Source organism: Stigmatopora argus, chromosome 14, assembly GCF_051989625.1.
Source record: "Stigmatopora argus isolate UIUO_Sarg chromosome 14, RoL_Sarg_1.0, whole genome shotgun sequence".
NCBI classification, from domain to species: domain Eukaryota; kingdom Metazoa; phylum Chordata; class Actinopteri; order Syngnathiformes; family Syngnathidae; genus Stigmatopora; species Stigmatopora argus.
This window is the reverse complement of record NC_135400.1, coordinates 1,489,117-1,506,143: the sequence shown is the minus strand read 5'-3', so window position 1 is coordinate 1,506,143 and position 17,027 is coordinate 1,489,117. Positions and strand designations below refer to the sequence as shown.

At 40.8% G+C, this 17,027-nt stretch overlaps 1 protein-coding gene and 1 long non-coding RNA gene across 9 annotated transcripts in view; one reads left to right on the top strand and one right to left on the bottom strand.

Annotated features, from left to right (window-relative positions):
- ube2z (ubiquitin-conjugating enzyme E2Z) overlaps window positions 1-13,236 on the bottom strand; it is a 92,642-nt gene extending 79,406 nt beyond the window's left edge. For 5 of the 8 annotated variants that reach the window (XM_077618502.1, XM_077618508.1, XM_077618506.1 and 2 more), the window contains exons 1-3: window positions 12,899-13,024; window positions 6,367-6,801; window positions 4,639-4,711 (exon numbers count right to left, since the gene is read on the bottom strand). In XM_077618502.1, coding sequence (XP_077474628.1) covers window positions 4,639-4,711; window positions 6,367-6,801; window positions 12,899-12,900 — 510 coding nt within the window. In that variant the 5' untranslated portion in view covers window positions 12,901-13,024. Of the gene's footprint in view, window positions 1-4,638; window positions 4,712-6,366; window positions 6,802-12,898 lie in introns of all 8 variants that reach the window. The other 3 variants (XM_077618503.1, XM_077618505.1, XM_077618504.1) reach the window with 3 other exon arrangements.
- On the top strand, window positions 12,255-14,070 carry LOC144088197 (uncharacterized). Its single transcript, XR_013304827.1, has 3 exons — window positions 12,255-12,727; window positions 12,918-13,028; window positions 13,098-14,070. It is a non-coding gene; the product is annotated as an uncharacterized LOC144088197 (long non-coding RNA).
- The last annotated feature ends 2,957 nt before the right edge of the window (window positions 14,071-17,027 follow it).

The window sequence follows — 17,027 nt, the reverse complement described above, 5'->3', positions numbered from 1 at the left end:
GCTCGGACAAATAGGCTTAAGGACAGTTTTTTCCCCACATCCATCAGACATCTAAACTCGCGCTAACATACACACATTCCCTTCTGCGGCATATGAATAGATGTTTGGTTGGTGATCTGCCTCCTACTAGCTGACTTGAAGGAAGGTAAGTGGCAGACAGTGTGCGGTAATCGAGAGGTAAGCGACCTGTATGTAATCGAGAGGTAAGCGACCTGTATCCACAACAGCGGAATGACAAATTACAAGTCCGTAACTTACACTTATTTAGGTCTTTTGCCGATTAAACGTAGCTTATGGAGAAGCACCATCAATTTCGTCACACGCAGTTTCTGCGTGTGATGACAAGTAGGCTTTTTTGTGTTGTGGTAATGACGACATGGCCTATGTCCGATTATTATTATTATTATTATTATTATTATTATTATTATTATTATTATGTATTTATTAACTTACTTATTACCTAACTATTTATGTCTAAAATGCCTTTCCTATTTCTGCATCCTCACCCTCTTGCTACTGTGAAAACGAAATTTCCCAAATACGGGATGAATAAAGTTATCCAATCCAATCCAATTACTGTAGCACAAGATCTTGCTTTCTCCTGTTTTGTTGCAACTGAGTTTACCATTGCGCACATTACCACATAGATAAAGCCAACAACGAGCCTTTTCCAGCTTTGTTTGGATTTTGAATCGTTGTTTAAAATGCCTCCTTCCTGCGGAAGAATCATTGCCGGGGCCACCTCCCTGTTGCGTAGCAAGGAGATGGCTGAAAAGAGGAACCGAGGTCGGCGATCCGGCGGCTTTTGCGTGCCGCTTCAAGCAGCCCGTCGGCCGGCGATCCAGCGGGGAGCAAGGTTTGCCCCGCGACCTGGCCCCCGCCAGAACAGGGAGCAACACGTTTTTGGGAAAAGGATGCCTTCCCAGACATTCTTATTCCAAAATTAACTGAAAGTGCTATGGTTCACACGCATCGCCTGACGTTCTTCATGTGTAGGGATGATGCTGGCTGGCTTAATAGTAAAGCCAACTGTAATCAACAAGTTTGATTGTCTTCATGCAAAAAAACCAAAGACAAATCCTATGTTTTTATTGATTCATATATATAAGACAATGGTGTTTTTAGGTCATTTTATTACCTGACATGTTTCGATCCCACGCTTCGTCAGGCGAGTACAGTAATCCCTCGAATATCACGGATAATGTAGACCAGACATGGCCAGAAGACAAAATTAACTTAATACAACTAAGAACAAAGCCTTGCTGCCCTTATACTGGATGAGCAAATGGAATGCCTGAATCAAGAAAGCCTTCACTAACTGTTTTATCCCGAACGCGAAGCTGTACCTCGCTGAAAGAGGGCCCTCCTTCAAGGGCTTGGCCTCAAATTCCCATTCACCTGTTTTTTGGTTTTATATCAAGCGGAAAGGAAATATTTTCACCGTGTACAGTATTTACAATTTAATAAATACATTTCAATAATTGTACTTGTGTACTTGTATTTTTGTATCGGTGCGACATGTATTATGGTATGTCGTAATAATAGAGGTGATCCTACTTCCCGTTTTTTGATTAATCACGACCATGTCTGGTCTACAATATCTGCGATATTCGAGGGATTACTTTCTTGCACTGTACATGCCCTGCAGTTGCAATGCTGTCGTAGTAACAGTGGCTGTAGTGGTATATCCCGTGTGTCCTCGCAACAGTTAACCATTGTTTACGTCATGTTCGTGACACGAATGTACAGTGGTACCTCTTCATACGACCGCTCGTCATACAATATTCTCGTCTTACGACGGAAATTTCGATCGAATAATTCGCCCGTCATGCGATCAAAATTTCGTGATGCGACCAAGCCAGGTGGCCATGGCACTGTCTTTTTTGCATATCTTTTGTGTATAACAATATTTACGAGCACCAAATGAGTTATTCAGACCAGGAAACGCACAACGCGCATGCGCGGGAAAAAGAGGGCTTTCTGGGGGGTAATGAAGTATACTCGTGCACACAACACCGAAAGGCAATGGCACTCTTTCACAGAATAAAACTTTACCCACAATCAATACGTGGGTAAGCTCAGCTGCTGCATTTCCTGTTATTTTTATCTAATACGAGGAGTATTATATTACTTCTCGTTCGCTGCTCATAAGAACATCAGGGGCACTGGCTCGCAACTCCCCGCAATAGCATCCCCGGTAGCAACTTTATCATAGGCGCCGTTCAAAGCGTTTGCGACCACAGATGCTACAAGCTAAAAGGGAGCCGTTAGCCAGCGCCCCCGAAGCTCCCATGAGCAGCGGAGCGATCGCTGATAAAAGACTGCTGCTCGTTGGCAAGTGGTCGTGCGTTATCCGATTGTGAGGACATTTCTGTGCATCATTTTCGGAATATTTTGAAGGGAATAGTACAACAGCAAACAGCCCATCGATGGCGAACGTGAGGGTGGAGTGTTTGTTCCGTTTACGAGTGCGTTGTGTGGAAAAAAAAAACGAAGTCCCCCGCCTCTTTTGTGCGCCTTTCCCTCTCCCCTCGGCGAAATCCGCCCAATTTTAGTTAGATTAAACACATTTTATTTCTATTAAACCACTAGTTATGTGTTACTTTGTTAATAGATGGGGAATTAGAAGAAATAAAACATTTTTTCCAATCCAATATCTTGTTTTTGGTGTTTTTTCAGAGGGCTGGAACGAATTAATTTGTTTTCCATTTATTTCAATGGGAAACGTCCGCTCGAGTTACGAGAACCTCGTCATACGATTTCAGTCTCGGAACGGATTACGATCGTATGTCGAGGTACCACAGTATCTTATTACGGAACTTGTTCATTTACTTTGTTTGTATACTGTAGAGTCTAACTGAATGCTGAGTGCCTTTTCAATGCCACCTTTATGACAGAAGATTATGAGGAGTGGGGCCAGATCTGTGCCGTGTTTGCGAAAATCCAGGATTATTTCTTTAGTTTTCTTGGTGTTCAGTGTGAGATTGTTCACCGAGCACCACGGTGAACAATCTCACACTGAACACCAAGAAAACTAAAGAAATAATCCTGGACTTTCGCAATTACGGCACAGATTTGGCCCCACTCCTCATAAATGGAGTATGTGTAGACGGGGTCCAGTCCTTTAAATTCCTGGGGGTCCACGTCACGGACAAGCTCTCCTGGTCCACAAACACCACAGCAGTAGTGAAGGCGGCCCAGAAACGACTTCATTTCCTGAGGGTACTCAGGAGGAACAACTTGGACACTAAGCTTCTGATAACCTTCTATAGAACCACTGTAGAGAGCATCCTGGTGTACTGCATCACAGTGTGGTACGCTGGAAGCACGGCGGCAGACAAAAAGGCCATGCAGAAAGTGATTAACACTGCCCAGAGGATTTTCAGCTGCTCTCTGCCCTCACTGGAAGACATTGCCAGCCCTCGTTACCTCAGCAGAGCCAGGAACATCATAGGGGACCCATACCACCCTGGTCACAATCTGTTCCAGCTGCTGCCCTCTGGCAGACGCTATAGGTCCCACAAAGTACGGACAAATAGGCTTAAGGACAGTTTTTTCCCCACATCCATCAGAACTCTAAATTTGCGGTAACACAACACACATTCCCTTCTGAGGTAATATGAAAAGATGTTTGGGTGGTGATCTGCCTCCTACTAGCTGACTGAAGGTAAGTGAAAGACAGTGAGAGGTAAGTGACCTGTATTCATAACAGCAGAATGCCAAATTACAAGTCCGTAACTATCACTTATTTAGGTCTTTTGCCGAGTAAACGCACCTTATGGAGAAGCACTACCAATTTCGTCATACGCAGTTTCTGGGTGTGATGACAAGTAGGCTTTTTGTTGTTGATGATGACGACAGGGCCTATGTCCGATTATTATTATTATTATTATTATTATTATTATTATTATTATTATTATTATTATCATCAAGAGGACGTACGAATGTGGTGCACTTTTGGGTGCACGTGCATTTAGGGATCCTTTGTATTTTGTTCATTGCACTGTATTGTATTGTGTAGTGTATTGCTTAGCAGTCAAATTGTTCACCTCAGCACTGATATGCTGTATGTGTGTCATTTCAGAACCACACACACACACGGACATACACACACCCTCCCATTCACTCTAAAATGCCCTGATTGCACACACTGCTAAGTGCCTTGTACCAAGTTCTGGATTTAAGTGCCAAAAAAACAAGTTTTATCTTCAATTCCGTGTTCTGATGGAGCCACATCCACCCCTCCCCAACCCCCCCAGCGAATAGAGCATAACCCACATTGAGAGAGCAACTTATACAGTCCAAATAACCTCTCCAACACATAATATTGTGCTGTTGTGACCATGAACGTAACGTGCATATAAGTTTAAGTATGTCTTTTTAATTGAGCAACTTTATTTCATTTTTAAATTATGACAATGGTCAAGCTATGGTGTTGTTTCTTTGAGTATTGAGAGTACTTTTGAGGGTGAAGCGAGCCCCCAGAGGTCAACTTCCTCGACACTCGCCTGGGATGTTTTGATTGGATTTACCCTAATGCGTGGATGGTGCGGGTGGGCTATTTTTAGCATCAGCTCATTTGACCACAAGAACACGAACGCCCCCTGGCTTGACCACAGTCTTAATATGGTGTTTTACCTTGGTCATATCTTGAGGATCAGGGACAATAAACATTCCTGGAGGAGGTTCCTTGTAGATAGACATGATATCCCTACAATACAAAATATAGTTATGCCACCATTTCAACGTCACTAACGAGAGCAAGTGTCAAACTCGGGTTGTTTCGTGGGCTGCATTAACATCAACTCGATTTCATGTGGGCCGCACCATTTTAGATCTAATATTTAATTATTATTTTTTTTTTAATTTGATTAAAAGAACTGGATCAAAAGCCCTAAATGTTGAGCTTTTTTTTCTTAGTAAGGGAAAACAACTATTAATCATTTATTTTTCATTTCAAAAGGAAACTAAATATTTATGTTCAATATTAAAGTGGAAAACAAAATATTTTTATACATTTATTTTTAGATTTTACAAAAGGCATTTTGAATTAAAACACAAAGAAAAAAATTGGATTAGAAAAATTGCAATTATTTATTTAAAAAGGGGAAAATCAGGAAATATGATATACATCTATAATCTTCATTTCAATTCGATCCGAAAACAGAAAGTCGGCACTCATGATTTACTTTCTCGGGCTGCACAAAATGATGCGGCGGGCCAGAATTGGCCCCGGGCTGCCACTTTGACACCTATGAACTAGAGCGTTTAACTTGCTCAAACATTTTTTGAGTGTGAGTGTTTCAAAAGAAAAAGATTAACTTTCAATGCACACACATCACAGAAAACATTCACATTTTTGATGCAAACACATGGCATACAGAACACGTGGACGCAGCTACTGGAATTTGAGTTTTTGCTACTGAGCATTTTCAGACCAACTTCACTTAATCTAAAAGATGACTGCAGATAAAGATATATTCATGGAGATTTGACGTTCAAAGTACAATTTGCTCGACGGGTAGGCCTATCGAAGTTCACCATTATCGCAGCAACCTCTATGTATACATTAAAAGTAATAAACATAGGAATAAAAATGTATGTCAAAATATCCATTCGTCAGGCTGATACCATTACATTTACCATGTATCCTAACAAGGGCGCACAGCAGTGACATTACACAACATTTCAGCTCATGTTTTTTGCTGTAAAAGTTGGAGGCATCGGCTTGGCTACACAAGGGGTTGAAAGAAGAAAAATGCACGAATGTTTCTCAGCTGCGCAAGATGAGTCTCCAAACGATTCTCACACCCTTAAGTACAAATGCAAAGCACATATGTGCGCAAAAGGCAATTCACACACAAATTGTATTAATATTAGCGTGATTCATGTCAGATGTGTTTACAAATCCCCAAAAACCTGTGTGTTCCTGGCAGACGTATTTGTAAATCACAACTTACGAATGTGTTTCTCTTCTGCGAAAGTTAAGTCTCAACAATTGTCACAACCTTAAGGGCAGATTTCAAATGCAAAGCATGTTATTTGTGCACGTAAGACAATTCGCGATCGCACATCTTAGGCATGTGCTTTTCGCGTCAGATGTGTTTACAAATCTCAAAAGATACGTGTGTTTTGTGCCACATGTGTGTGCATTGAAAATGTGAATGTGTTTCCTGTCACCCGTGTGTGGATTGAAAAAGTCCATGTGTTTCTTTTGAGACTAATCTAGCCCCAAATTTCAGCTAATAGAATTAACAGTTGCAAACAATTCACGCAAATTAGAACATCAGCTCTCATGTCATGATTTTAAAACTTTTGAGAAAACAATTTGTTGGGGTTTTATTGTATTGTTGAAAAGTACATTACCTCTTTATTCTTAAAATAGCAGGCTGAGAAGTTTTTTCGTTGTCCCAGTCCATACTACGTGTCGGATCCCAAGAAGCGGAGTAGACCTGTGTTAGGGGGCCCGGTCCGGCCATTCCCGCAACCCCTTGCCCAACATCCTGAGTGGGCGAAGCAGTGTGTACGTTCGGTGATACGGACACAACAGGTGGAGATAGGACAAAGGCATCCCAAAAGCCCGTTTGAGGAGCAGCAAGGCCCTCCGTTGCAGACCCTTCAGGGCTTTGGTCACTTTGATCACCCTCATCAGCCAAAGCAGAACTAGTGGGGAGTGGTCCACCCATCAAAGAGTTTGCCAAAGTCTGAAGAGAAGAGGATCCACCACTTTGTCCAGTGACAGCAGAGCTTAGTGCAGGGGTGCTCATTACGTTGATCGCCAAGGTACTACAGGTAGATCGCCTGAGAGTAAGATTTGATCCAATTTGTTAGTTTCCTTCAGGCCTGAACAATGTCTCGTTTGTACAGCGACACCACAATGTGCCCGTCACATTACTCACATTTTAGTTTGAACATGCATATCTGACTCATTTAACAGTCGTTAAGGTTTCATCAGGGTCTACCGTATTTTCTCGCATAATAACCGCCTCTGTGTATAAGCTGTTCACGTAAATTGCCTTAAAATCGTTGAATTTTACAATTTCTCTCGAATAAGACTCCCCCTCATTCACAATTTTCACCTCCACATTCATGGTTTTAATAGCAAGGACAAGTGTGTTACTTTGAAAGGAAAATCCTAAGAAAAATCATCGCACCTAGTATTTCTAAGATACTGTATGAATCGAAATGATCGTCTGCTGGATTGCACATTCCAAAAGGGTGTTGCCTGCACGTAGAAAAATTAAAAAAGGAAGTCACGTGAGCAGTACAACCAGGAAATGTGTTTGTAGCGGTCTAGTTTTCACCAAGTCTCTGTGTGTAGTAATACCATGATACCAACATACACATCACGCAGGTATCAAGGCTGATATTTTAATGATCGACCTCAAGACCTTCCAACAGCGTTAATTACTATCTGCCTACACGGTAAACAGTACAAACACATGTATGAAGGCTACTCGCGTCTGGTCAGACAGGGCACGTTTTACGTTTTTTTTCCACTTTTTATGCAAGATACGGTTTATTTTTTTCTTGCATTTCATTCATAGACGTCAAAATAAATTTTGTTTAGCTTTTTATCTGTTTATCTTTCCCAGAGCTGCCAACTTCCGTCGATCCCATTTCAGGAGAACCCTTATCCAATTTTTGGAGTTTTTTTGGAGTTAATGCAATTCACACAAAATCGATATAAAATGTAAAAAAAAAAAAACGGACTATTTAAATGTAACTGTTATTATCATGTTTTTACATGAATTGAACATTAGTGTTTTTGCAAACTATTGAAAAAAGTACAGCATAATGAAAATAAGTATAAGAAGTGAACAAAGTATAATTTGTTGATCATTTATTGGCAAATTCAAATTTCAACAACATTAAGTTTTTCAGCTGGTCTTACCTGCACTTGCATGTTGTGCAATGTGCAAATGTCGGTCCTTTTGGAGAAGGCTTCAACGTGGGAGATTTTGTCTAATTTTATATTAGAATATTAGAAATTTCATCCAAATTGCCATCCATTTTGCGCTTATCCCAAGCAGGCATATTGATAAGACTTACCAGTGCTGTGTACTACTACTTCCTTGAGAACAATGCCAGAAAAGATAGGATTTGTTTCAAAACAAAAGACTGGTGGTTTAGTCAGCCTTTATAATAATTACTTCCCTTATGAAAAAGACAAAAACGAAAATGTTAAAGCGATAGAGGCTACCTATACAATCAATCCCAAATCGATTGGCACGCTGAAGTTGCACAAGACGAACCATTTGTCACAACTTGTAACTCGGATTATTCACAATGCACTCGTGTTACGAATTCATCCAGTTTACATTGCAGTTGAATCAAATGCGGAAGATCCCGATACCCTATTGATGTGTGAATTTTGAAGCATTTAAATTGGAAATTTGGTACTTTTCCGATATGGTTGCATAAAAAAAAATAAGTGGCAATTTTTTTGGATTTCCGGAGTTTAGGGAGGTTGTCAGGAGTCCCGGAGTTTGCGTTACTTGTCCGGGTGAACTCCAGAAATTCCTGAGAAGTTGGCAGCTCTGCTTTTCTCTATTTTGAAATAGATGACCGTATTGGCCGCATAGACTTGCGTAATGGCGTTTCGTCTTTGTCACCTTGCAGTTTCGTGCATGTCAAATATAAATTGTGCGCATACAAGCCATACATACCCTTGATTCAGTCATCATTTTTTGAGACAAATACGGTGTATATGCAAGAAAATACGGCAAGTGTGGTCTCGACAGCATACCTATCGATTTACCGTATTTACTCGCATATAAGCCGCTTTTGTCGGACAAAAAATGATGAATGAATCGAGGGTACGGCTTATACGCGCAAAAAAACACGACTTGCAAAAAAAATGCAATTTGACGGCGCCGTGACACGATGATGTCACTTCAAAATGGCGCCCATACGTGCGCCGTGACGCCAGGACTTAAGCGAATGCCGATACGGCCATTTGTTTCAAAATAGAGAAAAGATAAACAGAAAAAACGATAAACAAAATTGATTTTGACGTCTATGAATGAAATTCATGAAAAAAACGTATCTTGTATTTAACGCAAAACGTTCCCGTCACTGCTCGCTGGGGGCACGGCCATCTTAGTGAGGTCGGGGCGCAGCCATCTTAGTGAGGTAATTAGAAAGCATCAGGTTCTCATCAAGATACTTATTTCTTTTTTCAAATTGCATAGTTTGATATTTTGCATTTACAAAGACAGACATATTAACTTCCTTATGATATAGACCCTAAAATGTGCTTTTGATTCAGTATCTCAGAAATACCACTTGATGATTTTTCTTAAGATTTTCCCTTCAAGTAACACATTTGTACTCCCTATTAAAACCATCAATATGGAGGTGAAAATTGGGAATCAGGGGGCGGCTGATACGCGAGTAACTACGGTATGTTTTTCCCGTGTTTTATATGTTTTTGTAATCATTTCAAATTGGGTACACCGTATAACGACTTTTATACGGGAAACAAGTACGGTTTTTGTAAGACCAATCTTGTTTTACCCATTTCGGGTAAAATCCTTATCGTCTCCGTCACTGCGGGTCAGCAAGCAATGTACGTTCATATATTCAAATTATAAATTCCCGTTTGTGATATATTCAAAATACCGTATTTTCACACCTATAACACGCACCGTATGATAGGGCGCAGTCTCATTTGCGTGTATATTTTCTGTTTATTGTCAATACATTGGACGCCTCGTCCGATAAGGCGCTAGCATGACACTAGGCTAGCGTATGTTATGCTTGCCGCTAGCGTACCTATGTTATGCTATCCGCTAGCGTATGTTATGCTAGTTGCAAGCGTCTGTTAGGCTTGGCACTAGCGTGTTTTTTTAAAGACAGCACGGACAAAACTAAGTTTGATAATGCTTTATTGAGGTCCAAGGTACACTGTGATATAAAGAGTTGGGCGTTTAACATGCTAGGCTCCACTGTCAGTCAGAGTTGGGTATTCCGGGAACTTGATTCCAGCTTTAAGGAAAGCTCGAACAGGAGTGCTGGCCGACGCTTGAGCCCAGTCACCCACAATCCATTGCAACTTGCGACATGCATTACTCCCAAGCCTTTGATTCTCCTCGCTGTTATATCAGCGTCAACAATTCATTCCAAATCGTCACGTAAGTCGTGCGACGCTGCCTGCCCGAACTACAATGTTGGCCATCCGTTAGCAATCCGTTAGCAAAGCTGTTAAATTGTGTTCGATCCATGGCTTCAGTCCATTTTCCAAGCGTTCACACCCGCAGTGTGTTGTCATTCACGACAGGCATTTCCTCTGTATAGCTCTGATGTGCTATTTCTTTAAGTATTGCGAGTCTTTTTGAGGGTTAAAAGCGCTGCAAGCAAACGGAAGTCAAATGCCTTGCCACTCCCCTGGGATGTTTTGAATGGATTTACCGTAATGCTTGGAATGCACGGGGAGGCTATTTTTAGGGTGAGTGTCCGCTGGGTTGATCGCAATTAGTAGTGTGCCGGGAAGAAATAAAACCAGTCACTCAAGCGGTCAGGGCCATACAGAAATTGAGTTTAGTGCACAGACAAAAAGCGCCAACCAATTGGGTGCATCGACCATTTTAGAGAAAATGTCAGACTTTTAAGTGCGCCCTATAGGTGTGAAAATACAGTATACATTCCACCAGAATGTAGGCATATATGACTTCATGCTTGCTGATCGTTCCTGCTTCTATTTGATCATTGGATTGTGTAGCCTGGTCACGGTAATGTATGACCACAGCATGTGGCCCTGGTGTTTGCATTATAAACCATTGAGCTGTGTTCTGGCAGTTGTAAAAGCCGTTCATAGAAAAACAAACATTGTAAAAGCTTTTCCTAACGTGTCCAAATATCCTGTTCTTATAGTTCAAAGAGAAGTGTAATATCTTGAGATCTTTGCCCCAACGGATGTTTAAGTTAAAACCCACTGGTATTTGTTTTCAAACTAGCTAAGGGCATTGTATGTTCCTTTGTAACTGAAACCCACCCACTTATATTCAAATTAACGCCCACTTTGGGCTGGGGAAGAGAAAGCTGTTAAGGAGGAGTCAGATCACGAGCAAATTCTATTTTCCCTTGCGAAGAAAGAGAACTGACCATTGAAGCTTAAAAAATGTCTCGTCTATGTTTTGTCACTTATCTCACAAAATCTTCCCGAACAAAATTACCGTATTTAGTCGCGTATAAGCCGCCTGCGCGTATAAGAGGCACCCTGAAAATTGCCTTGAAATATTTGAATTTTAAAATTTGTCGCGTATAAGCTGCCCCACTGACTCCCAATTTTCACCTCGATATTCATGGTTTTAATAGGGAGTACATATGTGTTACTTTTAAGGAAAAATCTTAAGAAAAATCATCACAAGTGGTATTTCTGAGATAGTGTATGAATCAAAAGCACATTATTAGGGTCAATATCATAAGGCAGTTAGTGTGCCTGTCTTTGTAAATGCAAAATATTAAATTATTTAATTTGAAAAAAGAAATAAGTGTATCTTGATGAGAACCTGATGCTTTCTAATTACAGAAATTAAAATTTTCTTACCAGATGTTTAAGATGTTGTGGGAGCCATATTGCTTCTAATGTCAAAATATCTCAATTCTTTCAATGGTTCATATTACTCCAATAGTTGACACTTTCAAACAAGAAATACAACGAAAAAAAATCAAACTGGAATTTAGTTTCATTTCAAAATCAAGGCTACTCGCGTCTGGCCAGTCAGAGCATGTTTAACTAGGTTTAGACGGCACCGCCCAAGGTAAGATGGCTGCCCGGGACCTAGGTAAGATGGCTGTGCCCCGAGTGAGCAGTGACAGGAATGTCTGATTTTCAGGTTTTATGCAAGATACGAACGTTTTTTTTTCTTGAATTTCATTCACGTCAAAATAAAAAAAAAAAGCATTTTATCTGTTTATATTTTTCTCTATTTTGAAATAAATGAAAGTATCGGCTGCATTCGCTTGCATCATGTCGTCACGCACCGACGCAACGGCTCCATTTTGTCATGACGTCATTGTGTCACGGCACCGTCAATTTGCAGTTTTTTGCATGACGTGTTTTATGCGCATATAAGCTGTACCCTCGATTCAGTCATAATTTTTTGTCCGACAAAAGCGGCTTATATGTGAGTAAATATGGTACGAAAACTAACAGTACCCAGACAATCAAGCTGTCAACGTCATACAGCGACATCTACAGAATCTTGAATTTAGTGCATACAAAAGGTGCACCGACTGATTGGGCACCCCATCCACTTTGGGGAAAATTTGAGACTTGAGTGCAGCCTACGTGAGTAAATATGTGCTGCATTGTGTATGTACGGTTTATTATAGCTTAATAGGGGGAACTGCAATCATTAATAAGGGGAGCAATTGGCCGAGATTGACAGGAATGCGACAGCCTGGGCTATTATTTACGACCTGTCACAGCTACCTGTTATGCTGAACTTAATTTTGGCGCACTTGGTTGTTAATCACGCGTCTGAGCTGTCCGCCCCGCAACCTCTGTGCCGACAAACCCCCAGAAGATTGGCTCCTTGAAAAAAGTAGATCGTGGGAGGTTGACTCCTCGAAAAGTAGATCTTGGAGCAAAAAAAAGCGTGAGCAACCCCGTTTTAGAATATAGCCTATTGACGCATCTCCAATGCTGTCAGCCGTCGTTCGCAAGCTAACAAGCTGGAGCTAAAATGTTGGTGTTTACAAATTGTTCAATCATTGACTGGTAAGTGATAAGTTCAAAGTTTCTCTGCCTGTGTGGTGGTACTGTTTTATCCAAAAAACGACCATCTGAGTACAGAAAATCAAATATTTCTACCCCTTGCATAGTAGCTATTTCTCGTTAGCTCCACTGTTTCTGTACACTTAAAAGTAAGAAAGCCCTCAGCAAACTCACATCTCCCATGGTGTTACAGTCTACGGGACAATATACCAGCAGACTATGTTCATTTGAGAATATAGTCTCACCGTCCGTGCCCTGTTCATAAACACAAGATGGCTCACCTTCGACATCAGACTGCGGTCAAGTGAGCCTTCTGTTCTCTTTCCGAAGTCTAGGCAGCTGTGCTTCATTCTCGGTTGCCCCTTTCCTTCAGGTTTTACGGAAAACAGACAGGAAATGACTGGCGCGCGCATGAACAGAGAAAAAAAAGAATACGACGACGTCGCCGACGCATCCCAATCGAGCGCTTCGGGCATTTAATTTCAACTCCCTCTCATTCGAGTCCTGCTTTGCAATTTAATTAAATGTAAAGATGCTGTCTTGACCAATAAACGTCACTCTTTAAATCAATTAAATAAAATGACGCCATTTATTTTTTAAGTACGTTTAATGAAATATGACAGATGACGTCACCATAAAGTTCCTATACATCATAATTAATTAATGGAGTGTCATTGAAAAACCAAAACGTGAAAGATAAACATGATGTAATCACCCGTCATTTGTGTTGATTTTTTTGTCAATACGTCAAATGGCCTTGGAGCCTTTGAACAAATTAGGTGCTAATTGAAGGAATAAATGGGGTTTGTCATCATAAAACCAAAAAGTGTAGGAGAAACAGGTAGTAATCTGGTGTCAAAACGCAAAGGAGCCTGTGAGCTATTGAAGTGATTAGGTGCTAATGACAGGAATAAAATAATAATTAAAAACAGTTTGTAATTGAAAAACTAAAAGGTGTATGATAAACAGAAGGCCATCACCCATTACATTTGTTTATTTGGAGTCAATGGGTCAAATGGCATGGGAGCTATTGAATTAATTAGATGCTAATAACAGTAATAAATTAAGAATTAAAAAATGGGGTTTGTGATTAAAAAACTAAAATCACTACGATAAACAAAAGGTAAGCACCCATTTGTGTTAATTTGGTGTCAATCCATCAAATGGCCTGGGAGCTGTTGAAGAAATTAGGTGCTAATATCAGTAATACATTATTTATTAATAAATGGGATTTGTTGTTGAAAAAACAAAATGTGTATGATAAACAAGGAGTAATCACCCCCGTGACCCTGGTGAGGATAAAGCGGTTCAGAAAATGAGATGAGAAAATGAGATGAGATTAAACCACCAACCCCCCGTTAGCCAGGATTAGTATATTAAGCCTGGCTATATAACGTGGTGTGGCGTGGTGAGGCTTCGAAACCTAGTCTGGTCGGTCTGGCGGTCGTCCGGTCCGGCCCGTGAGGGCGCGTCAGGCTGGCCAGTCCAGGAGTCAGTAGCCAGGCGTTTCGCCCTGGACAGTCTCTGGAGCGGTGACAGCGAAGTGACGGAGCCACTCACCCAAAACAGGGGCAACTTCAGAGGCCGCTATTACGTCTTGGCGACGTCAAGTGTGGCAATGTAGAGTGGACCAAAATGCAGGGAAGCAGGCACTGGACAAAGATGGAGTGCTCTAACAAAACTTTAATTCCTTGGGCAGGAGGGCTTTCACGAAAGTTAACAACAACTTAGAATAGAATAACAAAATCAAACCTGACGTGGAACGACATGGGGTAATGAGGAACTTGAAACATGGAAACATGGAGCATAACAAAGCAGAGTAAAGCAGGCCATCCGAAAATGACCAAACAATCGAGAGGAAAAGGGAAGCCTGGAAGGACGCAAGGGGCGAAAAGCACACACGCACACACACAGGGAAAAAGGGAATAACACAACCCAACCTAACCTAACAATCTTGATGAGAACCTGATGCTTTTTAATGACAGAAATTACAATTTTCTTACCAAAAGTTTAAGATGTTGTGGTGGCCATATTACTTCCAGTGGCGGGCCGTCAGGGCCTTCAAGACCTTCTCTGCTGGCCTAAGAAATATCTGAATCATATTATATTTTGTCCATCAATACTTATTATTCCAAATGGTCTGTTAGCTTCCTTTCATTGCTTTTCCCCCTGGTTGCACTGCTACCACATGTGTGTTTTCATATTGAAGCATTTAACCAATCACATTTCAGCCATTATTTGTTGCCAGATCAGATCTGCCTCAAAGCCTTCACAATCAGTTCTTGCGGGCTCTGCTGCATTAAACTAGACTGTTGCTTTTAACCAATCAGATTTCGAGTTGGCAACCCCACAATGATTTTTCATAGGCGTTAGCATTTTGCTGGCTGGGACATGTCATTGCTTTCACAAACTATGATTGGCTAGTAGGCGGGCCAAAGCAGTACCCGAGGCAGCCGAAATCGCAAACTCCACCCACCCACAATGGCCGACAGAAGCAAAAACAAATGGATTCTGTTTGCTCACAAAGCTATTTTCCAGACAGAATTTTACAGAAAAAAATGGACATCATTAAGAAAGGGCAGTCAACTCCGAAGCTAGCAAGCCTGTTACAGCCGGGAAAATGGTGTGTGGGGCACTTTCAGCGCGCTAACTTAGCTCCACAAGCAAATAGTATATTGTTGTATTGATTTAAAGCTATTTTCAAAACGGACTATTCCGGAAATATGACAGGACAGGCTCGACTTTCATCATTAACTTCGATGGCGATAGGAAAGAAGGAAGAAAGAAAGGAGGATGGATATTGTGTAAAAAGGATTTTTGGTGAGTAAAATATGGATTCCTAAATAATATTTCAATTGTGGGCCAAGTTCTGATATCTGAAAAGCACCAGTGTTTGTATTTAAGCTCCAGTGTTTTTATTTAATCACAAAATGCTGCTAGGAAGTGGATTTTACCCCAGTTTAATTTTTGGCGTTTCACCATTGACGTCCATCGCTGTCTTTTCCCGGGAAAAATCACCCCCCTGGCCTGGTTGTAATGTCTCAAAAGCTCCAGTATTTGTGATCAATCAATAAATGATGCTAGGAAGTGGATTTTACCTAATTTTAGTGCATTTTTTTGTCATTTCACGTATGGACGTATCGACGTTCATCGCTGTCTTTTTACCGGGGAAATGATACTCCGGGCCCGGTTCTGATGTCTAAAAAGCTCCAGTATTTGTATTTAATCAATACAGACGCTCCCCTACTTACGAACGAGTTAGGTTCCGAGCGATTGTTCATAAGTTGAATTTGTTTGTAAGTTGATTCAGTGCTATATTTTGTATTATAATTTATGTTTAAGGCCTATATAAGTATATTGAAGGTTTATATAAGTGTATTTGTATGTTTAAGGCTTGTATAAGTAACACGCATTGGTTTGTACTGAAAAAAACATTTACTCAAATGGAGAAAATATGTACAGTACTGTATAGAGAGAGAGAGATTTATGTATTAGAAACTGGCCGAAAGAAGCGATCTAACGACGATTGCACAGTATTCTTCTTTTTTTCATCATAAATGATGCGGTAGCACTGTATGGCATCATCCAATTGATTTGCAAACTTTGTGCAACGTTCAATATATGGGTCCTGCTGCTCGATCTTTCTGTTTATAAATGGTACTGAATGTGCAACGCTCACCACTCTCACGCGCATCAAGCTTCGTTATTATTGCCACTCGTTTCAAATGAAATGGCTTGCCTCTTCCTTGCAACTCCCTCAATAGAAGCATTTCGCTTTTTACCAACCATATTCAATAATGGATTCACGAGATATTTAATGATACAAATGAAAAAGGTTCTTTGCCCACTGGAGATACGTTCACGCACTTCCGGATTGCAACGAAGAAGGTAGATGCTGGTTGAGCTGAGCCCTCACAGCGCCAGGCGTATTAGCGGCGGAAAGCAGCACTACTCGGAAAAAAATACAAAATTGGACTTACGAACATTTTTCGACTTAAACGCAATTTGCAGACATGTTCGTATGTACCGATGTTCGTAAGTTGAATGTTCGTAAGTAAGGGAGCGTCTGTGTATATATATATATATATATATATATATATATATAAAATGTATATATATGTATATATATATGTTCGTAAGTAGGGGGAGCGTCTGTAAATGCTGTTTTTGGCTGGATTTTACCCCATTTTCGGGCAATGTTTGCCCGTACGCCATTGACGTTCATCGCTGTCTTTTCCTGGGAAAATCACCCCCTGGCCTGGTTTTAATGTCTGAAAAGCTCCAGTATTTGTATTTAATTATG